The sequence below is a fragment of the Ochotona princeps genome, chromosome 12 (assembly GCF_030435755.1).
Source record: "Ochotona princeps isolate mOchPri1 chromosome 12, mOchPri1.hap1, whole genome shotgun sequence".
Taxonomy (NCBI): domain Eukaryota; kingdom Metazoa; phylum Chordata; class Mammalia; order Lagomorpha; family Ochotonidae; genus Ochotona; species Ochotona princeps.
The window spans coordinates 184,212-210,362 of NC_080843.1; the positions used below are offsets into that span (position 1 = coordinate 184,212).

The 26,151-nt window shown below is 55.8% G+C and overlaps 1 protein-coding gene across 4 annotated transcripts; it reads left to right on the forward strand.

The window, feature by feature from the left end:
* The first annotated feature begins 68 nt into the window (after nucleotides 1-68).
* RASA3 (RAS p21 protein activator 3) lies at nucleotides 69-25,659 on the forward strand. Of its 4 annotated transcripts, none has more exons than XM_058670496.1 (22): nucleotides 74-687; nucleotides 5,443-5,537; nucleotides 6,587-6,663; nucleotides 7,396-7,476; nucleotides 7,614-7,686; nucleotides 7,975-8,051; nucleotides 9,841-9,945; nucleotides 11,379-11,535; nucleotides 11,906-12,054; nucleotides 12,642-12,756; nucleotides 12,946-13,020; nucleotides 13,374-13,497; nucleotides 14,601-14,707; nucleotides 15,157-15,234; nucleotides 15,730-15,807; nucleotides 16,251-16,324; nucleotides 17,089-17,195; nucleotides 17,566-17,648; nucleotides 18,359-18,525; nucleotides 19,979-20,082; nucleotides 23,379-23,562; nucleotides 24,689-25,659. In XM_058670496.1, exons 1-22 carry the CDS (start codon nucleotides 552-554, stop codon nucleotides 24,762-24,764), a joined length of 2,322 nt encoding a protein of 773 aa, XP_058526479.1. In that variant the 5' UTR covers nucleotides 74-551; the 3' UTR covers nucleotides 24,765-25,659. The 4 variants fall into 4 exon arrangements, with proteins under 4 accessions (XP_058526480.1, XP_058526479.1, XP_058526478.1 ...); XM_058670495.1 differs by having other exon boundaries at nucleotides 75-687; nucleotides 18,317-18,525; XM_058670497.1 differs by lacking the exons at nucleotides 23,379-23,562; nucleotides 24,689-25,659 and adding an exon at nucleotides 21,569-21,956 and having other exon boundaries at nucleotides 69-687; nucleotides 18,317-18,525.
* The last annotated feature ends 492 nt before the right edge of the window (nucleotides 25,660-26,151 follow it).

Sequence of the window (26,151 nt, forward strand, 5' to 3'; positions counted from 1 at the left end):
CAGTGCAAGAGTGACTTTGTGCCACCTGTCCCCATTGGGACAGCGTCTGGTCTCTGGGAAAGGAGCAGGTGTGGCCCTGGGCACTGAGTCCTGCTGACTTCCCCAGCTAGCCACCATCCCAGAGTGCCTGGCTGGGCCAACAGCCATAGGCCCTGCTGTGCCCTCTGACTTTGCTTGTGCTCAGCCGGGCTGTGTACAGGGGTTTGTTGGTCCCTTGTGACAGGCGCAGGAAAGGCAGGAGACCCTGTACTGTCTGCTTTACTGTGGGTGTAACAACTGTTTCTAGGGTACGTGGAAAGCAAGCCCGCTGGCTTGGGTCTTGACCCTCTTCACTAGGTGAAGGAACCAATGGGGTCTGAGTTTCTGGCCTGGGATGCTGCATGCATCTGGGAAATGACTCTGTGAATAGGAGATCTGCCTTTGTCTCTCAAATAGAAACAAAAGCAAAACGACAAAGTCACATCTGGTGCTGAGAAGTGGCTCCCCAAGAGGACCTGCAGAGAAGTTGGAGTGGCTTTGGGGTGGGCTGGTATACACCTCCTAGAACATGAATGGGTCTGACAGACCACTGCTTGTGTTCCAGCCCCTTCTATGGAGAAGACTTCTACTGTGAAATTCCCCGGAGTTTCCGCTACCTGTCGTTTTACATTTTTGACCGGGATGTTTTCCGGAGGGATTCCATCATAGGTAGGTGATGGGGTGGATGGCTTCTTCTCTGCCTCTTGGGGATCAAATCCCATCCCAGTGGGAGCAAGGAGTGTCTTTCTGGTCGTCCCTGTTCCAAGTCACAGGTAGTTCTTTTTTTTTTTAAAGATTTTATTATTATTGGAAAGCCAGATATACAGAGAGGAGGAGAGACAGAGAGGAAGATCTTCCATCCGATATTTCACTCCCCAAGTGAGCCGCAACAGCCGGTGCTGTGCCGATCCGATGCCGGGAACCAGGAACCTCTTCTGGATCTCCCACACGGGTGCAGGGTCCCAAAGCATTGGGCCGTCCTCGACTGTCTTCCCAGGCCACAAGCAGGGAGCTGGACAGAAAGTGGAGCTGCCGGGATTAGAACCGGCGCCCATATGGGATCCTGGCGTGTTCAAGGTGAGGACTTTAGCCGCTAGGCCACGCCGCCGGGCCCCACAGGTAGTTCTGAGTGATGGGCTGCCCATGGAGCAGGGCCTAAGCAGCTGCTGGCCTCAGTGGGCATCTCCCCATTCAGTGGAGGAATTGTCCTATCAGCAGGAACCCATGCTGGATTCCACACATAGCCTCCAGTCTTGCGAGGCATGGGCAAGGGCACCCCAAACCATCCCCTATGGCATGTTATCACCAGGCCTGCTTCCCAGGTTCTGTACAGGGTCACCCTCACTGCTCCTGCCATGGCTTCCTTATGGACCAGTGAAGGGCCAGGGGAACCCCTGAGGCTCTTCTCTGGTTTTAAGAAGGTGGCAATAACATACTTCCCCCAGAAGACAACTGTGCCTGGAGCAGAGGCAGACAGGAAGGCCCATGGGATGGTTTCTGTTTGGAGAGACCCGATGTGTGCCGGGTGGAGGGTGTGGGAAGGGAGATGGGGTGCAGGACTCCTGAGCCTATCAAGGGAGCTGAGGAGCGTGGCTGACTAGGCCCTGTGAGCTGTGGCCACCCCGGTGGGCAGCAGTTGAGGTCCCTCAGAATTCAGTGGAATGCAGAAACCTAGCTTCGACCACCGCAGGATGGACAGACACTGAAGTGGTGATGCCAAGTTCCCAGGCACTGCTCACAGCAACATATGTGCGCTTCTCACACTTGAAATACACCATCATACATAAATCACATGTGCCTGTCACATTAGTCTCACATGCACTTCACATACCTCATATGTGCCCCAACACATGCTCATGCACACCTCAGATGTAGTCCTCACCTCACAGTGCTCCTCATACCGTTACACATGTTCCTCATACACACCTCAGATGTAGTCCTCACCTCAGTGCCCCCGCACGTGCTCATGCACACCTCAGATGTAGTCCTCACCTCACAGTGCTCCTCATACACACCTCAGATATGCTTTTCACACATGCTCCTCACAGTCACTCGGTTCATACTTGTTCCTCCCACTTAGTGCAAACCAACTACTGGCGCCCAAGTACACTTGTTCCTTCCATCCAGCCTTACTTCTTACATACCTGGGTCTCTGGTCAGCTTTCACTGAGGGAGCTAGATGCTCATGGATGCCAGCATGACACCAATGGCCCTTTGTATCTTTGTGTTCACTGCCGTAACATGTGATAAAGAACTGAGCAAGTGTCTTTCTTTGTAACAACATCTGGAGGCAGACTGATCCTGGCCCTGATGGCCTGGGTTGAACAACAGACATCATCCTGACCAGGTCCCTGTGACAAGAGACTCCATCTTATCAGTCTCCTGTGACAGGAGACTGTAACTGACCAGATCCCTGTGACAGGAGACCCCAACTGACCAGGTTCCTGTGACGGAGACTCCATCTGACCAGATCCCTGTGACAGGAGACCCCAACTGACCAGGTTCCCATGACAGGAGCAGGAGGGAGACACCATCTAATCAGGTCCCTGTGATAAGAGCAGGAGTGAGACTGTCTGATGAAGTCCCATGACACAAACAGGGCAAGGGATACCATCTGACTCCGTGTCAGATGCAGGAGAGAGACACCATCTGACCAGGTCCCTGTGACAGGAGACCCCAACTGACCAGGTTCCCATGACAGGAGCAGGAGGGAGACACCATCTAATCAGGTCCCTGTGATAAGAGCAGGAGTGAGACTGTCTGATGAAGTCCCATGACACAAACAGGGCAAGGGATACCATCTGACTCCGTGTCAGATGCAGGAGAGAGACACCATCTGATCAGGTCCCTGTGGCAGGGGACACTGTGCTGACCAAATGTTGTCTGCCATGTTTGAGGCTGAGCTCAGTGGGACTTTGTCGGCTGACACCCAGGCTCCTCAGGACTATAGGGCCCTGTTGGAGCTGCTATGCTGTACTGTTTCAGGATCTTCCACTGGAAACAGATTCTGCGTTCTCTCTGTGTATGGTGGCCTCAGTCACCAGGTTTTCCCATTTCTTAAAAGCAGCAGAACATCTTGCTTTTCATCATTAGCAACACATTTTTACAAATTGAAAACTTACATGGGCAGACAAGTCACATGTGTGAGAAGACATGCCCCTGCCCCACTTTGGGTGGAGGTTTCTGGACCATAGGCCCTTGCCCTGGCAGGGTGGGGGTATGTGTGGGGGGGCTCTGCAGTGCCTGGGGTTGCCTGGCTGCACCAGCCATCTTGGGAGACCCATGTTAGAGCCAGGCCCTGTGTGTACCCAGCAGCTTCCCCAGCCGAGCAGGTACTTGTTCTGTATATCTCTTATGCTGCCTGGCTTGGGTTTATGTGTGGCTTCAGGGCATCCATCTGGGCTTTGTTGCAGGCAGTCCTGGACCCTTCTCCCGAAAGCCCAGAGTTAACTTCTCTGCAGCATGATTGCTGTTTCCAGTTGGCTCAGCTGGCACACAGCAGGAGGAGCACTGGAGCCCAGCATTCCCACAGGGACCACTTGTGTCCCATGAGGGCCTTTGGTGCTGGGGTGTACTCTAAGTTCAGAGGTCTTCTCTGGGGTATGTGAGAACCCCTCTGTCAAGCAGCCAGGCTGTGCTTAGGGCTCTGTACCTCCACAGGCCAACATCTCAGCCAGCACCCTGGGGCGTGAGGCCCGCTTCCTAAGGAGCCCCTTGGGATGGTGCAGCCAACATTGCCATGAGTCTGGTGACACCCTGCAGACCCTGACTCCTCTGCCTTCTGTTGGGTGTGATGGTGACCATTCTGTCACACTTGGCCCTGTCCCATGCCTGAGGCTCTCACACATGTTGGAGCAAACCCAAGGGAGAGAAAGTAAAATCAGCCCTAACAGGAACTCCTCAGGAAAGGAGTACAAAGCTAGGCTAAGGACGTCAGACTTCAGGCAACCTGGCCGAGACACACCTACCTGTCAGGAGCATGCAGCCCTGGAGCTCTCACTGGCCACCCCCTGCCACGTAAGCCCATGATGCTGAGGCTCCCAGGTCTCGGCTGTGAGGGAAGACACAGTGTCCTGGAGATGGAAGCTTCAGGAGGACAGCTCCACGTGCCTAGGCTGATTCGGGTCTCCTGCAGCCCTGGGGCTTCATCGTTAGGCCTGGCACCCAAGTCATTGGTATGGCTTGCCTTGACAACATACCTGAGGCTCCACTCCATACTCACACATGCACACACAGAGTCACTGCGGCCTGATAAGTAAACAGCCCTGGCTTCTGAGAGGTGCCTGGAGGCAGCATGACCAAGTGGAGTGCTCAGTGCTTGGAGGCCCGGACTGGCTTGGCTGGGTAAAGGGGCATGATCCATTTCCTCAAATCTGCTGACTCATACTGGAAACTCTAGGTGTCACTCCTGCAATACCAGGGCCAGGTTGAGGACTCTTCCTTGGGAAGTTTTCTAGCTGAGAGCTCCTGGGGCCTCCGTACCAAGAGACCCTGCTTATGGGTGTGCACTGACATGTCCTGTGCACTGGTGTGTCCTGAGTTACAGCTTACATGAGCACATATTAGGAAGTTCTTCACCCAGCTGTGCCAGGAGACCGCACGTACGTGTGTGCACAGGTATGTCCTGAGCTGCAACTCATGTGAGCACACATCAGGGAGCTCTCTGTGTTGTGGGGCCAGTCATGGTTGCCACCTGCCCTCATCTTTGTTCTCTCCACCCTCATCCTCCTGGGACTTGATATGTTTGCTGTGCAGACAGCTGGCAGAGCCCTTGTTCTTCCCCATCCCTACAGCTACCCCAGGGGATGCTGGGGAAGGGACAGGACAGCATCGTGCAGCTCGGTGCCTGATTCCAGGGGAGGGTCTGTGTGCTGTGGGGTGGGACATGGTGCCTGCACCTCCAGGCAGAGCTGGCCTGCCTGGCCCCTAGGGGAAACATGGTGATGCTGCCTGGGCCAGCCCTGCCCCAAGCTGACTCACAGCCAAGTTGGATTTATTCAAGTTAAATTCAAGGATGTGACCAGCTCCCAACATGCAAGCAGAAGAAGCATGTAGTACAGGCTAATTTTTCAGCAGGCTGGGCTTTTCATAACTTTAGGGTCCGGGCTGTGGGGAAAGTTCCAAGATACAGGGAAAGGGGAGGGGTGAAGGGGGATGATGCTAAAATAGTTTTTGGGGGCATTTTCAAATTTGAAAGATTTGGCCTCCTGTGCAGTTGGAGGAAAGATGCAGTGTAAAAGTTCTGAAGGAGGCTGCATTGTTCACTGCTTGGGGGGAGTCAAGGACGTGGAGAAACCCTAATAGCTTGTGTCCTTACCCCGTCACTGGGTACCCACTCTGGGTAACTGCCAGAATCCCACTGGGAAGGGCAGAGAGACTGGGGAAGGGGCTGCCCTCTAAGGGTGTCTACCATGTGTGTCACAGGAAAGGTGGCCATCCAGAAAGAGGACTTGCAGAAGTACCACAACAGGGACACCTGGTTCCAGTTACAGCATGTGGATGCTGACTCAGAGGTGCAGGTGAGGCATGAGGTTGGGATCCATGTCCATCTGTGGTCAGGGGTGGGCACACATGTTGATCTGTACTCAGGTGAGCACACACGCATTGATGTGTGGTCAGAGGTGAATACACATGTGTTTATCTACATGTGTTTATCTGTAATCAGGTGAGCACATACGTGTTGATATGTGGTTAGAGGTGAGCACACATGTTGACTTGTGGTCGGGTGAGCACACACATGTTGATATATGGTTAGAGGTGAACACACATGTTGATCTGTAATCAGATGAGCACACACATGTTGATATGTGGTTAGAGGTGAGCACACATGTTGATCTGTGGTCAGGTGAGCACACACGCATTGATGTGTGGTCAGAGGTGAACACATATGTTGATCTGTAATCAGGTGAGCACACATGTGTTGATATGTGGTCAGAGATGAGCACACATGTGTTGATATGTGGTCTGAAGCGAGCATACATGTGTTGATCTGTGGTCAGAGGTGAGCACACGTGTTTATATGTAATCAAGTGAGCACATACATGTTGGGCTGTGGTTAGAGGTAAGCACACGTGTTGATGTGTAATCGGGTAAGCACACACATGTTGATCTGTGGTTGGAGGTGAGCAGACTCTGAGAACTGCACTGGCTTCTACCTGCAGCCCCTGCTTCCTTGGCTGAGGGGTAGAGTAGCATCGAGTGTGTGTTCCTCACTCATTATCCACATGGCATGCTGCATAGGGCTGCAGTCTGGTCCAGGGAAGACTCCCCTCAGCCCCTCTGGGCAAGACCTGCTGACTGTCTTCCCAGGCACCTGGAGACCCTGAAATACCTGCTCATGAGCCCTGTATGTGTCACCTGCAGACATGTGCTGCTGGAGCACACAGCATCCAGGCTACTTCCGTGTCCAGTAACTTCTTGTGATCTGGGTCCCTTGCCTGTGTTGCCAGACCTGCTTCGGCAGAGCTGGGAGCCAGTGCCTGGGTATGGCTCTAGGTACCTCTGCCCCTCAACTGTCCCCTCAAACTGTCTCCTGCTCCTCTTCTGATGGTGTTTTTGTGCCTCGCAGGGCAAGGTCCACCTGGATCTGCGACTGAGTGAGGTCATCACGGACACGGGCATTGTCTGCCACAAACTTGCCGCCCGGTGAGGCACAGCCAGGTCTCCTCTGCTACCCAGCCTGCACAGGGCTATTCCCATATAGAAGTGCTGGGGCACCAGGTTCAGGAACTTCCCAGATCATAGCATGGATGGGTGCTCCAGCCTCCAGCAGAGCAAATGCTAGCCAGAGACTGTCATGTCTCCATGCACCGTGTACTTGGTGCTGCCATCCTATGTTAGATGTGACATAGCCGGGGTCACCTGACAAGGACATGGCCCCCAGCAAGGAAGAGCTGTATAGTTGTAGTGCAGATTCTGCCACACAGTTGGGCCCTAAGTCACTTGTTGGAGGCTGTGCATGCTGGGACACATCTACACACCACATACACACAGAGATGCACCCTAAGGCACACACATGCACACACCACATACACATGCGGATGCACCCCAGGATGGACACATGCACACACCACATACACATGCAGATGTACCCTAGGACACACACATGCAAACACCGTTAACCAGAGGCCTAAGGGCAGCCCTGCTGGGTCTTGGGTGTACTCACCTGCTGAGACCTTCACTCTAAGCTTTGTTCCTCAAAGGAGGGAACATGTGTCTCTTCACTGTCCCCATGTCCTGACTGCACACACACCTCATCTCTCACTGTACCCCATGGCCTCTGACTGCACACAGGCCCCATCTCTCACTGCACCCTCGGTCTTGTCTGTGCACACTGGTCCTGTCTCTCACTGCACCCCATGTCCTCTCTTTCCTCAGTATTATCGAGTGCCAAGGCCTCCCCATTGTCAACGGGCAGTGTGACCCTTACGCCACAGTGACGCTGGCTGGTCCACTCAGGCAAGTTTATTCTGCCTGGAAAGTCTCATTTGTGGCCCTGGGAGTTGCCCTGCAGCTGATGTTGGGGGCAGAAGTCCTTGTCTACCCTCTTGGTTCCATAGGCACGCCTAGTGCCTACCCACCCCTCTGTGTTGCAGATCAGAGGCCAAGAAGACGAAAGTGAAGAGGAAGACCACCAACCCCCAGTTTGATGAAGTGTTCTACTTCGAGGTGGGTCTCCCTCTCCTTCCTGCAGAGCCTGGAGTCTACCCAGAGTGTGGGGCACTGGCATGACATAGGGTCCAGGGTTTCTGCTGTGTTTGGGATGTGGGCAAGGTATGGAGAATCAGGACAATGTAGTTGGTTTGCAAGAAACGCTTTTGAAGCAGAGAGGAAGATAGCCAGGCCAGTGGTCCTGCTGCCTCTGAGATCCTGCGCCGGGGTGCAGCCAAGGCAGAATCTGGCATTAACTGGATCCTGCCAGTGGGCAAGGCCCAGACACTCCCTTCTCTATGACAGGTGACTAGGCCCAGCAGCTACAGCAGAAAGTCACACTTTGACATTGAGGAGGAGGATGTGGACAAACTGGAAATCAGGTGAGTGAGCCCCAACCCATTCCCGTCTGAACCTGCAGGACCAGGATGTGGGGGGAAGCTGCAGCCCAGAGCAATTGGCACACATGCCCAGGATGGTGGGCACACAACAAAGGGCCTCCCCTGGCAGGCGTGGGTGTGTAGGTGGGCAGGTGGGTGTATCACGTGTGGACCGTGTGTGGGAAGGTAACTGGAGGGGCAAGACGACTACATGCAGGCAAGCATGTGGACGTTTATGAGGACTGTGTGACAGGTGAGTGGAGGGTGTGAGGACTGTGTGACAGGTAGGTAGAGGCTGTGAGGACTGCGTGTGACAGGTGAGTGGAGGGTGTGAGGACTGCATGTGACAGGTGAGTGGAGGGTGTGAGGACTGCGTGTGGCAGGTGAGTGGAGGGTGTGAGGACTGCGTGTGACAGGTGAGTGGAGGGTGTGAGGACTGCATGTGACAGGTGAGTGGAGGGTGTGAGGACTGCGTGTGGCAGGTGAGTGGAGGGTGTGAGGACTGCATGTGACAGGTGAGTGGAGGGTGTGAGGACTGTGTGACAGGTGAGTGGAGGGTGTGAGGACTGTGTGGCAGGTGAGTGGAGGGTGTGAGGACTGTGTGACAGGTGAGTGGAGGGTGTGAGGACTGTGTGACAGGTGAGTGGGGGGTGTGAGGACTGCGTGTGACAGGTGAGTGGAGGGTGTGAGGACTGTGTGACAGGTGAGTGGAGGGTGTGAGGACTGTGTGACAGGTGAGTGGAGGGTGTGAGGACTGTGTGACAGGTGAGTGGAGGGTGTGAGGACTGCGTGTGACAGGTGAGTGGAGGGTGTGAGGACTGTGTGACAGGTGAGTGGGGGGTGTGAGGACTGTGTGACAGGTGAGTGGAGGGTGTGAGGACTGCATGTGACAGGTGAGTGGAGGGTGTGAGGACTGCGTGTGACAGGTGAGTGGAGGGTGTGAGGACTGCATGTGACAGGTGAGTGGAGGGTGTGAGGACTGCGTGTGGCAGGTGAGTGGAGGGTGTGAGGACTGCGTGTGACAGGTGAGTGGAGGGTGTGAGGACTGTGTGACAGGTGAGTGGAGGGTGTGAGGACTGTGTGGCAGGTGAGTGGAGGGTGTGAGGACTGTGTGACAGGTGAGTGGAGGGTGTGAGGACTGTGTGACAGGTGAGTGGGGGGTGTGAGGACTGCGTGTGACAGGTGAGTGGAGGGTGTGAGGACTGTGTGACAGGTGAGTGGAGGGTGTGAGGACTGTGTGACAGGTGAGTGGAGGGTGTGAGGACTGTGTGACAGGTGAGTGGGGGGTGTGAGGACTGCGTGTGACAGGTGAGTGGAGGGTGTGAGGACTGTGTGACAGGTGAGTGGGGGGTGTGAGGACTGTGTGACAGGTGAGTGGAGGGTGTGAGGACTGTGTGACAGGTGAGTGGAGGGTGTGAGGACTGTGTGACAGGTGAGTGGAGGGTGTGAGGACTGCATGTGACAGGTGAGTGGGGGGTGTGAGGACTACGTGGCAGGTGAGTGGAGGGTGTGAGGACTGCGTGTGACAGGTGAGTGGAGGGTGTGAGGACTGCATGTGACAGGTGAGTGGAGGGTGTGAGAACTGTGTGACAGATATTTGGAAGATGTGAGAACTGCATGTGGCAGGTAGGATAGGTGGAGGGGGCATGTGGGTTGGCATGTCTCAGGTGAGTGGAAGGTGTGTGGGTGGCTATTGTAGGCATGGTGGTGCTAACTCCTCCCTACCCATGCTCCTGGGATCTTTACTGCCCCTACCCCACCCTGGCATGAGAACTGTGCTCCATGGTTTCAGAGTGGATCTCTGGAATGCCAGCAACCTCAAGTTTGGAGATGAGTTCCTTGGAGAATTGCGCGTGCCCCTGATGGTGCTGCGGGCATCCAGCTGCTATGATGCATGGTAAGGAGAATGTGGCAGGTACGCATCCCAGAGGCTCATACTGACCTCTCCCCATTGCTGCTGCACTGGTCAGGCAGCCACAGCAGTAGCAGACCTAGGGCCGTGAGGAATGTGGCACGACCCAGGACAGCTCCTGGGGTAGCCTGTGGGACTGCTGTTGGCTTGGTCTAGGCCTTGTCTGCAGCTGAGCTGGCTCCATCCATGTGGTGGATGCAGGCTGTGCCTTTGCTTTGTTTTAAGGTTTATCTGTCTGTCTAATCTGTATGTATGCATCTGTGTACACATGAGTGGATGAGTGTGTCTATGTGTACCTATATGTCTGTGTCTATGCATGTATGTGTATATCTAAGCGTCTAATTCTGTATTTGTGTCTGTGTTTATATTTGCCTATTTATGTCTGTGTGCTTATGCTTGTATGTTTATGCATATGTGCCTGTGTGCATGTATGTCTATGTTTATGCATCTTTGTGTATACATATGTGTATGTATGCCTATCTGTTTATGCATATATGTGCATGCGTTTGTCTCTATGCATGCATGTTCGTGTGTTTATGAGTGTATGTTTATGCATGTGTCTGTATTGTGCACATCTCTGTGTTTATGCATGTGTGTGCACGCATGTGCCTATGCATATCTGTCTGTTTATGAATGTGCGTTTATGCATGTGTCTATGTATGTCCATGTTTTATGAATGTATGTTTATGCATGTGTCTATGTGCATATCGGTGTGTTTATGCATGTATACATGTGTCTGTATGCACATCTATGTGTTCATGCATGTGTGTATAAATATCCATGCATCTATGCATGTATGTTTACACATATGTGCCTCTGTGTGTGCATATCTATGTATTTGTGCATATGTACATGTATGTGTGTCTGTCTATCTATAAGGCAGTGTGCCAGCAGGAGAGAATGAGGGCTCATCTGTCAAGTAGTTCCCTCTGCACTGCCCACAGTGCTGGGCCAGGCCAGGGCTGGGATCAGGCACTTAGGTCAGGTTCTATTCCTCCTGTGTGTGTCAGCAGGATACTGGGTAAATGTGGAGTGGCTGGGATGGGAACCAGACTTCCAACACGGGTCCTAGCACAGAGGTTGCCCTCTTCCCCCAGTCTCCCCACACCACATAGGCGAGAGATGTGGCCTGGCCAGCATCTCTGACATCACACCAAGGACCAGACAGTAAAAAGCCTTGTTCCCTCTGCTCCAACACAAAGAATGTTCCATAAAGAAGAGGAGGGGCCCTGCTGGTGATGGACCCCTCTGGAGACGTCCAAGGGGTCCAGATGCTGTGCTTACCCTAGGCCCCACCTGTGGTTCCCAGCCAAGGTCCCTCCTCACACTGCCTAGACAGCTGAGGCTAAGCTGACCTCCAGGGTCAGCAGAGACCAGAGTGCCCACCCTACCTTGTGGTTCTCCAATTTCCCACCCAGGTACTTCCTCCAGCCCCGGGACAACGGCAGCCGCAGCCTGAAGCAGGACGAGCTGGGCTCACTGAGGCTAAATGTTGTCTACACAGAAGACCATGTCTTCTCCTCCCAATATTACAGTCCGCTGCGTGACCTGCTGCTCAAGTCTGCTGATGTGGAGGTGGGCTCTGTCCCTGTCCCCTGCCCCAGGCTCCGCCGCTAGAGCCAGGCCTTATCCTAAGCTCCAGTCCCAGGCTCAGGCTCCCCCATTGGCCCTGTGGGTAATTCCTTCAGGGCCCCTCCAGTCCACTCCCTCCTGGGGCACCCCATCTCCTGTGCTGGGGCACTCGGGATCCTGCTGTGACTGCCTGTGGACCCCACTGTGTTTGGGTCTGGGCTAGGACAGGCCCCACCCTCAGCAGCAGCTGCTATTGCAGGATTTTCAGGGAGTCCGGGAGCAGAGGGGGTCAGGAGCAGTAGTCCCTGTGTGGGGAGGAGTCTGGGGCCCTCAGGCACACCCTGAATTAGCCCTCCTGGCCCTCTTGGCACAGCCAGTCTCGGCGTCAGCTGCTCACATTCTGGGTGAGGTGTGCCGAGAGAAGCAGGAGGCAGCCGTCCCTCTGGTGAGGCTCTTCCTGCACTGCGGCCGGATTGTGCCCTTCCTCAGCTCCATCGCCAACGCCGAGCTGAAAAGGACCCAGTGAGTGCCCCCCTGGACCTGCCCTGGTGTGGTCCCCCAGGTGCAGGGCCTGCAGGAGATCAGGGTGAGCGTGGTCCCCCAGGTGCAGGGCCTGCAGGAGGAGGGTCTGCAGGAGATCAGGGTGGGTGTGGTCCCCCAGGTGCAGGTCCTGCAGGAGATCAGGGTGGGCCTGGATACCTGGTGAGTTCTCCAGGAGCTTATGAAGTGGAAAGTGACCTTGGTCCAGGCGCTGGTCCTGCTTCTGTTGAGCTTGTCCTTCACTGACTGAGACCTCTGCAACCCAAGTCCTGTCACTCACACTTTGTCACTTTTTGAAGAACACATCTGGCATGAATAAAGGGAAGGAGGCACTGGTAACCCAGCTGGGGTCCCCAAGCTGCACAGGGCTACTTCTGGCTGGAGCTGACTGGCACATGTCCATGCCAAGGCAGCCCAGTCCATGCCTGAGGTCATAACACTCTGATGATGGCACACACCTGAGGGTGGCCCGAGCCAGGATGGAGCCCTGCTGGCTGGTAACCCAGTATCCAGGAAGGCCCCATCCCTTCCTGCTGATGTCACACAGTCACCCTCCACTTTGCTTCCAGGGACCCCAACACCATTTTCCGAGGAAACTCGCTGACCTCCAAGTGCATTGATGAGACCATGAAGCTGGCTGGAATGCATTACCTGCACGTCACACTGAAGCCTGTCATTGAAGAGGTATGTGTGTGATAGAGGAACTGTATGTGGCCTAGAGGATTGTGTATGTGTGTGTGTGTGTGGAGCATGTTGGCCCCTGAGGGCCTAGAGGTGTGGCTGTGCCAGTAACAGGTCATGAGCCATTGTCTTCTGAGCCAGGGGCTGAGGAGCCCTCACAGAGCCCTGTCCTGGTGTCTCAATGTTCCCCAGATATGCCAGAGTCACAGACCCTGTGAGATCGACCCTGTGAAGCTGAGGGACAGTGACAGCCTTGACAACAACATGGTGAGCCTGGGGCCTCCATCTGTGCGTGGGCAGAGGACTATGTGCCCAGCTCTGGCTTGAGGTGGGGCTCTATGCATGCTGGGGAGGTGTTGAATGCTGGGTAGCTTTGCCAAAGGCCCTCCCTATCCATGTCCATAGCCAGGCCACTTAAACCCCCTGGAGCTGTGCCCTGACATGACCCTTCATGCTGTCCTGTCACGGGATACTGCCTGGCACAAATCATGCAGTCCTGCTCAGAAGAGAGAGTCCCAGGGACCCTACCCAGCCGAGGAACAGCACTATGCCCACTGCCCCTGCTGCCCATGGCCTTGTGGGCGGCCTCAGTCATGCTGGATGCCGTGTTTCACTCCCAGGAGACCTTGCGCCAGCACGTGGACCGCGTCTTTACTGCCATTACCACCTCTGGGGTCAGCTGTCCAACCGTCATGTGTGACATCTTCTTCTGCTTGCGTGAGGCAGCTGCCAAACGCTTCCAAGGTGAGGTCCAAGGGGGAATGAGTGAGTGACAACCACAGCCACAAGGAAGTGGCAGGCACATATATGTGTGAGTGACAGCCATGACTGTGAGAAAGTAGCAGCCACGTACAGGAGGGAGGACAGCCATGTACAGGAGGGAGGACAGCCACATACACACGGGAGGACAGCCACGTACAGGAGAGAGGACACCCGTGTATAGGAGGGAGGACAGCCTGTACAGGTGGGAGGACAGCCTGTACAGGAGGAGGACAACCACGTACAGGAGGGAGGACAGCCTATACAGGAGGGAGGACAGCTGTGTACATGAGGGAGGACAGCCTGTACAGGAGGGAGGACAGCTGTGTATAGGAGGGAGGACAGCTGTGTACACGCGGCAGGACAGCCACGTACAGGAGAGAGGACAGCCTGTACAGGAGGGAGGACAACCACGTACAGGAGGGAGGACAGATGTGTACAGGAGGGAGGACAACCTGTACAGGAGGGAGGACAACCACATGCACAAGGGAGGACAACCACATGCACAAGGGAGGACAACCACATGCACAAGGGAGGACAGCCGTGTACAGGAGGGAGGACAGCCGTGTACAAAAGGGAGGACAGCTGTGTACACGCGGGAGGACAGCCACGTACAGGAGAGAGGACACCCGTGTACAGGAGGGAGGACAGCCACGTACAGGAGAGAGGACACCCGTGTACAAGAGGGAGGACAGCCACGTACACGCGGGAGTGACAACCATGAGCACTGGGAGTGGTGACCACATACAGGAAGGAGGGACAGCCATCTCCACCCAGCCACGGCCACAAAGGAACTAGGGGGTGGGTGAGACTCCTTCATGTACCTTCCCCATCAGAGTGCAGGCTGGGTCCTGGTCCTGGCCCTGCCCCTGTTGTCATCCTGCGGTGCCCCCTAGGCAACAACAGTGATGGTTTTGTCCTTGGGTCCCATTGTCCACTGGGAGACCTGAACAGAACTGATTCCTGGCCATCCTGGCCCAGTGCCCGTGTTGTGGGCATGTGGGACATATCTCTGCCGTCAAACAAGTGACTTAGCAGAGCTAGGCTGGCCTTTCCCGAGGCCTCTGGACGCCCGTCTCTGTCCGCAGATGACCCTGACGTGCGATACACGGCCGTGAGTGGCTTCATCTTCCTAAGGTTCTTTGCCCCCGCCATCCTCTCCCCCAACCTCTTCCACCTGACGCCGCACCACACGGTAAGTCAGCTAGGCCAGGACAGGCCCAGTGAACACCCTACCCTGGCCACGACTGCTGGGGGTGTGGGCAGGGTCCCTTCAGGCCGTGCCCACAGGCCTGTGCATGGGAGGAAGTGTCAGGGCGGGGTCCCAGCTGCTGGAGCCAGGTGTGTGCTCACTGTCACTTGTCTGTCAGTCAGGACAGCACCTGCTGTGTGCCCACACCTCTGCTCAGCTGGGCTCCTCCCTGGAAAGACTGCTCCTTGCTTTCCTTGTGTCAGCATCAACCTTCCAGCCAAGAGCTGGGGAAGACAGCAGCCTTGAGCTGGGCACTGCCCTGTTCCTCAGTGTGGGCTCCTGTAGCCTTGTACCCAAGTGCCCACACATTCTCCTGAGCCTGGGGGCCAGCCTGAAGCCCTACCCCTGGATGCCACATGACAGGATCAGTCACACTGCTGTCCCCTTCCCAGGACCCTCAGACATCCCGGACCCTGACGCTCATTTCCAAGACCATCCAGACGCTGGGTAGCTTGTCCAAGTCCAAGTCTGTGAGTCACATCCAGCACATGGGGTCTCTGCTCTGCAGGGGATTGAGACTCAAGTGGGCTTTGGTGAGGGACTGCCTGGTCCTGCCCACTGCCCCATGGCTGCTCCTGTGGATGCCTCCTCTGGTGCACCTGCCCCAGGCCGGCCTTCCCTTGGCTCAGCCACTGCTTTGTCTATCTCAGCCTCTCGCCATCTAGGCATTTCTCCTGTTGTCTGGGACTGGCTGTTGCCTAGGGGCAGGGTCCCTGTGAGGGGGTCTGCTCAGGCCAGAATCTGGCATCTACAGGGATGGGTGGTGGGCTCCAGGCCGTGGACTGCCCAGTGCCATCCAGGGAGGCCTGTGATCTGAGGCCCTGGGTCTAGCCGACTGCAATGAGTGTTATGGGCCATCGGCTCCCAAGGTCCCTGGAGCTGCCAGGAATGGGAACACAGGGCTGTGGGAGGTGGCGCTGGGTCTGTGTCTAATCTGCCCTCCCAGGCAAGCGCTCTCCCTTTAGGCCAGCTTCAAGGAGTCCTACATGGCCTCATTCTATGAGTTCTTCAATGAGCAGAAATACGGGGATGCCGTGAAGAATGTAAGTGTGGGCGCACGGCACTGTTGTGGCCCTGGGCCAGGGACACACCTTGTGGGGACCTAGCAGGGAGCTTCTCCCTCCTCCAGCAAGCTGTTACTGCTGTAACCCCCCAGCACACACAGAAACCTCCAACACACCCTGCCCTCACACCTGCCCAGGGCACGCCCACCTCCAACACACCTGCCCTCACACCTGCCCCGGGCACGCCCGCCTCCAACACACCTGCCCTCACACCTGCCCAGGGCACGCCCACCTCCAACACACCTGCCCTCACACCTGCCCCGGGCACGCCCACCTCCAACACACCTGCCCTCACACCTGCCCAGGGCACGCCTGACCATATCAATGCAGGTCAGCACAAACCTCTTGTCCCTGGGCCACCATGAGAACCAGTGCTGGGCATGTCTGATTCTCCCCCAGAACTCCCATTTCTGCCTCCTCAGTTCCTAGATTTGATCTCCTCATCGGGGAGAAGAGATCCCAAGAGCGTTGAGCAGCCGATCCTGCTGAAGGAAGGGTAAGCGTCTGGCTATCATGGCTGTACCCTTCAGCCCTGGTCTGACCTGTGGGGCCTATCCTGGGCCATGGGCCTTGGAGACTTTGTGACAGGATGCCTGGACATCTACACCATTCTCTGTGGACTGTGGGAGAGCAGCGAGGTGGCTGAGTCCCCATGGGGAGACTTCTACATGCCTGACCCAGTCTCCCCTGCTCCCAAGGCCTTGCCTGCGTGTCTGCTGCACCCTGCTGGGCCTGTGGTGGCCTCAGCTCCATGGCCCTGAGGCCAATGTGGCCTCCTTCCACCACCCAGTGCCACACGTGTCTGAATTCTGCACTGACCCACCCATTATGGGAGGGCTGAGGCTTCCTGTACAGCTCCCAGCCCCCGGCATCCAGGGTTCTCACACCTCTCAGAGCTGAGCAGAGAAAATCTGTGAATGTGGGACATGAGCAAGACTGCCCAGTGGGCCAGGCAAGTCCTCCAGCACCCATCCACTGAGGCTTTCTAGAATATGCTGCCTTGGCTGTGTGGTTCTACAGCTGCCTTTTGGCCATCCAGTGCTGGGGTCTGCACCCTGCTCTTGGGAGTTAGTGTGGGAAGTCAGAGGCCCAGGCCTTGCTGAGATGCCAACCAGCTGCTGTCCCTGCCCATGGTTATTGCCGCCCATCACACGATCTGGCCCAGCAGAGGAGAGCTCTCCACTCCCCCTGAAGACACAGTGATGCTGGTCTCAGGCACAGGCACTGTCCTGACCCTGAGCTGTTCACACCCTTGCGCAGGTTCATGATCAAGAGGGCGCAGGGGAGGAAGCGCTTTGGGATGAAGAACTTCAAGAAGAGGTGGTTCTGCCTGACCAACCATGAGTTCACATACAGAAAGTGCAGAGGTGACGACACAGGCGGCCATGCGAGGGTCTGGAGGAGATTGCATGGGGGAGGGACAGTGAGGGTGCCTTGTCCCCAAATGGTAAGATCCCCTCATCCCCAGACAGTGAGGGCTCCTTGTCCCCAGAGAGTGAGGGCCCTTCATTCCTGGACTGTGAGGGATCCTCATTCCTGGACAGTGAGAGCTCCTTGTCCCCAGAGAGTGAGGGCCCTTCATCCCCGGACAGTGAGGCCCCTCATCCCCGGAGAGTGAGGGCCCCTTATCCTCGGACAGTGAGGACTCCTCGTTCCTGGACTGTGAGGGCTCCTTGTCCCCAGTGAGGGCCCCTTGTCCAGGGCCGAGCTCAACTTCCCATGCCCCATCTGCCATAGGGGACCAGCCACTGTACAGCATCCCCATTGAGAACATCCTGGCTGTGGAGAAGCTGGAGGAGGAGTCCTTCAAGATGAAGAATGTGAGTGTCGCCCTTGAGTACCAGCAGCTCCTCCTCTTCTGCCCTGTCACCCTGTCCAGGCCACTCGTGTCCACCCTGGTCCCAGGGATTTTGCACCCAAACCTCAGCCTAAGGCTGACTGGTGGAAGAGGGAACCTATACTTGGTGGCCTCAGGAGGGGATATGGTGGGGAAGAGGACAAGGCTTCCCCATGAACTCCCTGTGTGTTGGGGATAACAATGCATCCCCTCCCCCCATTACTGGATGCTGTCCCCTCACACTGTCCATGGTCAGCCTGGATCCTTGTGTCCACTCTTCCTGCCACCTTGATACATGCACCTGCTGTTCCCCTTGCTCTGACAGGGCACCCATCCTCCACTTATTTCCACCCATCCTCCACTTATTTCCACCTGCTGTGAGTGCAGCTGGGCTCTCTGTCCATTGCTGACATTACCTCCCCAGATCCTAGACACAGCCCCTGCCTGGCCTTCCAGGGGACAGAGTGGCCTCATGGTGTCCCCTAGGGCACAAGATAGCGTCTGGCACCTGGGAGTGTTTGTCAGTTGAATAACAAACACTACAGCCTGGGCCCTGGCAATCCTTGTGAGGAAGAGAGTCGCAGGGTGTAGTGCCCACGTCCCCAGGAGGGCTGTGTGCCAGACACGGCCCCTCAGCCTGTGTGCGCACAGATGTTCCAGGTGGTCCAGCCGGAGCGTGCCCTTTACATCCAGGCCAGCAACTGCGTGGAGGCCCGGGACTGGATCGACGTGCTCACCAAAGTGAGCCAGTGCAACCAGCGGCGCCTTACTTTCTACCATCCTTCGGCCCACCTCAACGGACACTGGCTGTGCTGCCGGGCCACCTCGGACACTGCGCCTGGCTGCTCCCCTTGCACCGGGTGGGTGGGCTGCCTTTGTACGGGCACTCAGACAAGCCACAGGGGAGGCTGAGGTAGCCCGTACCTCATATGCACATGCACCAAGCTTCCAGGCTCCTCCTGAGTCCCAGCCAGCAGTGAGGCACTATGGGGGAGGTGGAGGGGCTCACGGCAGAGGCGGAGCTGCAGGCAGGGGCCAGGGGCTCAGTTCCTGTTAGGGAGAACCTTACCCTGCTCCCTAGGAGAGCCCATGCTGCCTGCTGGCAACCCTGGGCCCTGCACTGAGCAGATTGGCCTGCCAGCTCACAGGCCTGTTCCTTGTGCTCCTGATGGCGAGCTCAAGCCCCTCACTTCTGACTCCTGCAGGCACCAGTGGGCCACCTCTGGGAGAGGGGACTTTGTACCCTATGTCACAGCTGCAGATGCTGAGAATGGGGGGAGGGATGTCCTGGGAGGAGCCGCCTGTCATGCTCTCCAGGAGGCTTCATGTGGCGAGGGTGCCCAGCTTTTGGGATGGGGATTGCGAGGGAGGGGTCTCTCCTCTGCTGTCAGCTTCAGGGCAGGCACAGGAGACCCTGCAGCACCCCTTAGCTGGGACAGCTAAGCCGTCAGGGGCTGCCTGCCAGAGAGGTGTATTCCAGGTCACTCCTGTCATTTGATTTTTGGTTTGGCTGGTGGATATGCAAGTCCCAAGAGACTCCAGTCACCAAGGCTGGGCAGGTCTCTCTAAGATTTATTTATTTAAAAGGCTGAGAGAGAAGCCTGGCAATGGCCTAGTGGCTAAATCTTTGCCTTGCATGCATCAGGATCCTATATGGGCTCCAGTTTGTATCTTGGCTGTTCCACTTCCCATCCAGCTCCCTGCTTGTGGCCTGGGAAGTCGGTAGAGGATGGCCCAAAGCCTTGAAATCCTGCACCCTTGTGGGAGACCTAGAAGAAGCTCCTGGCTCCTGGCTTTGGGTCAGCTCGGCTCCAGGCATTGTGGTCACTTGGGAGTGAACCAGTGGATGGAGGATCTTTCTCTGTCTCTCCTCCTCTCTATAAATCTGACTTTCCAATAAAAATGGCAGCAGCGTCAGGTGTAGGCCAGGCTGAAGCCGGGAGCTTGGAACTCCGTTCATTCTCCCCAGTGGAATCAGGGGTTCAAGCACTGGCCCCACCTTCTGCTGCCTTCCTGGGTGTATAGCTGGAAGCTGGTTCAGAAGTGAGGCATCTAGGGTTCAAACCAGTACTCTGACATGGGTGCTGGTGTTGCAAATGGCCAACTAGTCCTTTCCAAGTGCTGTTGAGTTGTCCACACCAACCGTGTGGCCAGAGGTGGCCATTGGCCTCGTCAGCGAAGCCTGCTAGGGACCATGTTCATGTCTGTCTCTGAATCTTTGCTCTTGGGTAATTTGAAAAAATTAATATGACGAGCATATGTGTTGCTCAGAAGTAAATCGTCGTTCTTTGTGTCCTCTCCGTGTCTGAACAGGGGCCTCCCAGCCAATATCCAGCTGGACATTGATGGAGACCGCGAGACAGAACGCATCTACTCCCTCTTCAGCTGCTACCTGGGCAGGCTGGAGAAGATGCAAGGTGAGTGCAGCTCTAGGCACACGGGAGATATGGGGACCTGAGGAAACCTGACTGAGTCTGGGACCCCACTGTCCTACAGAGACAAAGTCCCCTGCCAAGCCTCTAGTGTTGGTGGGCAATGCGTGCAGCATGGGAAACTGCTGTTGGGAGAAGGGGACTGATCCGCTCTCCAGGTGGCTGCTGAGTGGGTTTATCTTCATCTTGGAACCACAGGACCTTGTTTGTGAATATAGCTTCCTCCCCTCCAGTTTCCAGAGCTATGTGTATGTGTGGACACATGTGTACAGCAATGTCCGATTGTGTTCATATATGTGGAAACGTGCACAGGGGTGTTTGTGCACATGTGTGGACACATGTGTGCAGACCTCTGTGTGTGGACATGTGTACAAAGGGGTGTGCATATATATGGACATGTTTGCAGACTGGTGTGTGGGGGCATGTAGAGCAATGTGTGTGGACAGGTGTACAAAGGGATGTACATGTGTGTTGACACATGTGCAAAACAATGTGTGGGCACATGTGCAGAGGGATATGCATCCATGTGTACACATATGTCACAGTCATGCTTGGCAAAGTGTATCTCAGCTTTCTGTGGCTCCTGATTGTCCTTGATACTGAATTGCTCTGTGAACCTGCACCAGCAACCGGGGGGAGGTGAGGGAGAAGCCTTGAGACAGAGAAGGCCACCTGCACAGCCAAGCCTCATGAATGAGTCCTCCTGGTCTCTCTGTACCCCTCCCAGCAATGCTGCATGGCCTGGGCTTACCCCAGTACCACGCTGCAGTGCACTCGGAGCCTGGGGCATAGCCAATGCTATTTCATCCTGTAAGACTCTGAATGAGGGCTTTTTCTCACCTCTCTGTCAGACAGCCTGAAATTCTGTATTCCTTGTTCACCTTCCATACAAAGCAGAGCTCATGCCCTGTGCAGAAGAGATACCCAACACCTGTTTGTTACACGTACAGACAAGTGGATGGATGACGGGTACAGGGATGAATAGATGGATGGGAGGATGGATGGATGGATGGATGTGTTGGTGGATGGATGGATGGATGAATAGATGATAGGTGGATGGATGGATGATGGATGGATGGGTGGGTGGATGGATGTATTGGTGGATGGATGGATGGATGGGTGGATGGATGGATGGATTGGTGGATTGGTGGATGGATGGATGGATGGATGGGTAAATAGATGATAGATGTGTGAATGGATGGGTGTATGAATAGGAGGATGCTTAGATGAATGGATAAATGGATGGTTGGATTGATTGGTGGATAGATAGATGGGTAGATGGATAAATAGTGCTTGAGTGAGTGGATGGTCAACAGAGCACAGGGATGAATGGGCAAATGGGTGGACAGACAAATGGAAAGTGGTGTCACAATCAGCCTCCCTCCCAGTGAGAGGTTACCTTGACAGTAGTGGTTCATTCACGTGATAGTAACGTATATTGGGAACCTCAGTGCTTACCCTGGTCCTTCAGGGGCATAGGTCACTCACTCCTTCAGTGCCCAAGCCCTGCCAATCCATCCTGGGACAGAGAATTGTCACAATCACGTTGAGGCTGGTGATCTGTGTGCATGTATGTATATCAGACACACATCCAGATGGGTGGTCCTCATCCTGGGAGTGACTGCCTTGAGGGCCTGGGGAATGCCACTTTGCCCTGGCCTAGGATATGGGCACGGTCATGTGGCAGGGGTTTCCTCGGCTCTTCATGAGCCCAATGGAATGCCGTGCCAAAGGCTGCTGCACGGTGAATGACAAGAAAGGCATTCAAGTGGCAGCAGGAGTGAAGCTGCTGAACAGTCTCCTGCTTCAGGAAGATGCTGATGGGTGAGCTGGTGTTTCTAGTCTATAAAACAGGCATCAATACCATGTGAAGGTTGGTGAAGTGACAACAGGAAATCAAGTTGTGGGAAAGTGGCAAAGAACCTAAGTTTATTTCGCTGCAGAAATATTTGACATAATTTTTCAAGCTTGATTTCATCTATTTTTATTGGACAGTCAGATTTACAGAGAGGAGTGACAAAGATCCACTGGTTCACTGCCTGAGTGGCTGCAACAGCCAGAGCTGAGCTGATATGAAGCCAGGAACTTCTGGGTTTCCCATGAGGGTCTAGGGTTTCAAGGCTTTGGGCCATCCTCCACTGCTTTCCCAGGCCACAAGCATGGAGCTGGGAGGGAAATGGAGCAGCTGGGATATGAACCAGTGCCCATGGGATCCCAGCACATGCAAGGCAAGGACTTTAGCCACTGGGCTACCAGTCAAGGCCATCAGAAACTTGAAAGTTTTCATAGACCTCTCCTCAGCTACTTCCACCACCTCTTTCCTATCAATTATTTAAATAATCCGTGTTCCTTCAGATCTGCCCATCACCCTGTCCTCTCAACAGGAATGTCCATCCCCCCTGTCACCCCTCAGCTGTGTCCATCCCCCCTGCCCTCCACTCAGCTGTGTCCAAAGCCCCTGTCCTCTCCTCTGCTGTGTCCCTCACCCCGTCTCCTCAGCTGTGTCCATCATCTCTGTCCTTCCCTGAGCCCTCCCAGAATCAATGAGAGGACACTAAGTGGTTCTGCCACATCCCTCGCACCTCAGGATCCACTGCACAGGCACCAACAGCATTTTTTTAAATATTTGCTACCGGTGCCTTGCTCTTCCTGGTCAGTTGCACTGCTGGACCCAAGTGCCACCTGTTCCTGTTTCCCAGATGCAGATTCTTGTCCTTGGTCTTGTGTCCCGGTGCCACCCTTCAGAGGTGTGCATATGGCCTTCAGGTCACACATGGCCATTGCTTGCCAGGTCCTCCCATGTGGGGATGGGGGAGGTGCAGGGCAGAGGAGACTCCCTTGGACCTCTGGTCAGGTCTGACTTTCATCCCCTGGGATATGGGTGGAGACAGCTCGCATAGCTGGCTGCTTTGCAATGTGACCAGGAGAGACTGTCGGGCCCTGTAAGATAGAGAAGTGTCCTGCTGGCCAAGAAAGGTGTGTTGGAATCAGGGCTTTTGCAGAGAGATATATTCGGTCTCCCAGCTTGAGCCCTGAGGTCGCCCAGGGTCTTGGCTCAGCCTCCAGGTGTGGTCATGTTCTTTCCTGGGTGGGCCCACTGGGCGAGCCATCAGGAAGTGGACAAACTCCCAATGTCCAGCTTATCGGCCATGCCAGCTCGGGGCCCCTGCTGCCCAGCTCAGCAGGACACACCCTGCCCAGGGTCAGCACCTGTGTCTGCCTGAGCCATGAGCCCTCAGCGGAGGTGCTGCAGTAGCTAACCTCTCCCCACACCCCTGCAGAGGCCTGTGGCAGCCGGTCTGTGTACGACGGCCCTGAGCAGGAGGAGTACTCGGCATTTGTCATCGATGACCCCCAGGAAACCTACAAGACCCTGAGGCAGGTCATTGCTGCAGTGGGAACCCTGGAACAGGAACATGCGCAGTACCGGAGGGACAAGTTCAAGAAGACGAAATACGGGAGCCAGTGAGTGCCAGGAGGTGGCCATGGGCCTGAGCCGGGGCCGTGTCTGCAGCAGATCCTTATGGCCGGGCCTCCCCTGACAGGCTGTGTCAAAGCGCCAAGAGGGGCTGGCACTCCTGACCACATGCCCCACTCAACCAGACTCCTTCTTGGGGATGGTGCCTGCCTGTCCTCGGTCACCCAGATCTCCCAGGCCCAGATGAGCCCAGAGAGCTCCGTGCCACCCGAATTCCTGGGAGGGACAGAAAGGCCAAGCTGACTGTGGTCACCTTCAGCACCAGTCGAGGGCTGTGTGGCCAGGGGAAGTTCAGCGCAGTGCCTCTGGCTCCACTGAATGCAAAGCCCCTAGAGCCCCTGTCCTTGTCCATCTGGTGTCCCCATCCATCACCTGGGTCTGTCTGTCAGATGTCAGGGATGGGCATGCACACACACACACACACACACAGCCTCATTAAGGATGCTGAGCCCGTAGGGAGCTCTGTGTAGTGTGGACCTCCCAGGACAGCACAGTTGGGCAGGGCTGCTGGGGGGTGGCGGGGTCAGGGCACAGGATAGTATAGTCAGACAGGGCTGCTGGGAGAGAGTATCAGGGCCCAGGACAGCACAGTCGGGCAGGGCTACTAGAGAGGGGACTTGGTCAGGGCACAAACTGGCACAGTCGGTCAGGGCACCTTCAGAGGCTGAGCTGAGCACAGGTAGGAGTTGTCACGGGAGAAGCAAGAGGTGCTTCCCAGGCGACGCCAGGCAAGGCTCCAACCTTGTTCTCAAACACCTTGATCTTCCTTGGGGAGAGACCCTGGCTCCATGGTGCCTCCAACTCATGGTGTCTCCCCGAGCACACACCGCACATATGTATGCTAGCTTCAAGAATAGTGGGCAGTGGGCAGCTTACACATGTTAGTGTCTGCATGCTTGCCCCAACGTATGTGCTTGTGTTGCAAGCATGCATACACCTTCTGCATGTGTGTTCACACCTCATACACTGCACATTGCTTGTTCCACACACACGTGCACAATCAGGCCAGGGAAGCAGTGGGTGTCTGCAGTCCTGTGCTACGTGCGGCAGAGCACTGGACTGAGGACACCGCAGCTGGAGGTGTCCTTCCTTACTCTGCCCGTGCCTTTACAGGGAGCACCCCATTGGAGACAAGAGCTTCCAGAACTACATCCAGCAGCAGTCAGAGTGCTCCACCCACTCCATATAGAGTGTGCAGCATCCAAGACGGCCCCACAGCCATGACAAGGGGCAAGGACATGGATCCCATGCCCACCATTGCCCAAGGAAGCCGAGATCTTCCCCAGAGCTGCCCTGAAGAGGCCATGCAACGTGTGTGTTGCCCAGCTCCAGTGTTAGGCGCCCAATCACATGTCAGGAACTTGGGATGGTTGGTGTCCTGGGGACCCAGTGGTCTAGAACAGCCAGCTATGGGCCCCTCCTTCCCCATGCCCTGGGCCCCCGGGGCTGCACCCCTCCTTTTCAGCCCCACATCTGGGCTGGGCACACTGGGCCCTCGGGGATGTTTGCCAATAGCTGGTGGTGGAGGCAGCTTCCACCAGCCCCACCCTACTGAAGGGGTTACAAAAGCACCAGCTCCCCCCGCACAGCTCCTGGTTCCAGCCTGTAGGCCTACCAGGTGCATGCAAGCTCTGCTGTTAAATGGGACCTGGCAGAGGGAGAGCTGAGAGGACCTCGGAGCAGAAACATGCATCTTGGAGCTGTTTCTGTCAACACTGTTGTGGGGCCGTTTCCATTCATCCTGACAGGATTCAGGACCCAGGCTGTGCTGAGGGGAGGGACCTCTGATGGGGAGACCCAGGGGAGAAAGGTAGTATGAGGGCTTGAGGCCCACAGTGAAGCAGGCAGGGCCTGGGCCACTTTCCCCAGGGACCACAGACCCCCAGCCCAAGGCCCCTGCTATGATGCCACCAGCAAGACATGACACAGCAGGAAAATACTGTAAAAAGGTGACTTTGGGACTCACAGCTGCGTGGCTGCACAGAACTGTAATTTTTAACCTGGATTTGTATTTAACACTTCTGTTTATAAAATACTAATGACTTGTGATGCAATTAAAGCCTGCATTTTATTCTTTCCCAGAACTGGCTGGATGCCAGGGGGGCCCTTGGTGTACAGCTCTGGGGAGGAGGACGGCTGGGGACGTGCCTCTGTGCCAGGCAGCATCCAGCCCATCTGCCCTCAGGACCGTGTTTCAGGGGCTGCCACCCAGTAGCATGGCCAAGCACAGGGCCTCCCCGGGCACAGGGAGCTCGGTCATTCCAGGTCTCCTGAGGCAGGAGTGAGTGGAGGGGCTCTGGCGGAAACCTGGGACTGAGGCACTGCAGGCAGCTCCAGGGGGAACGCCACTGGGCAGAGAATAGCTGTGCCTGAGTGGCCTCTGCTCATGAGGCTGGCAGGCCAGAGGGGATGGATGTCCAGGGGGGATCTTGGGGCCATCTAGGCTGGGCCCACCCAGAACTGACTTCTGCTGGCCCTAAGAGGCACCAAAGGGCTGCAACAGGAGGTGGGGTCTGAGCCTGTAGGAGGATCTGGGGTAGGACCCAGGCAGTGGGTCCCATGGCTTCTCCAAGATT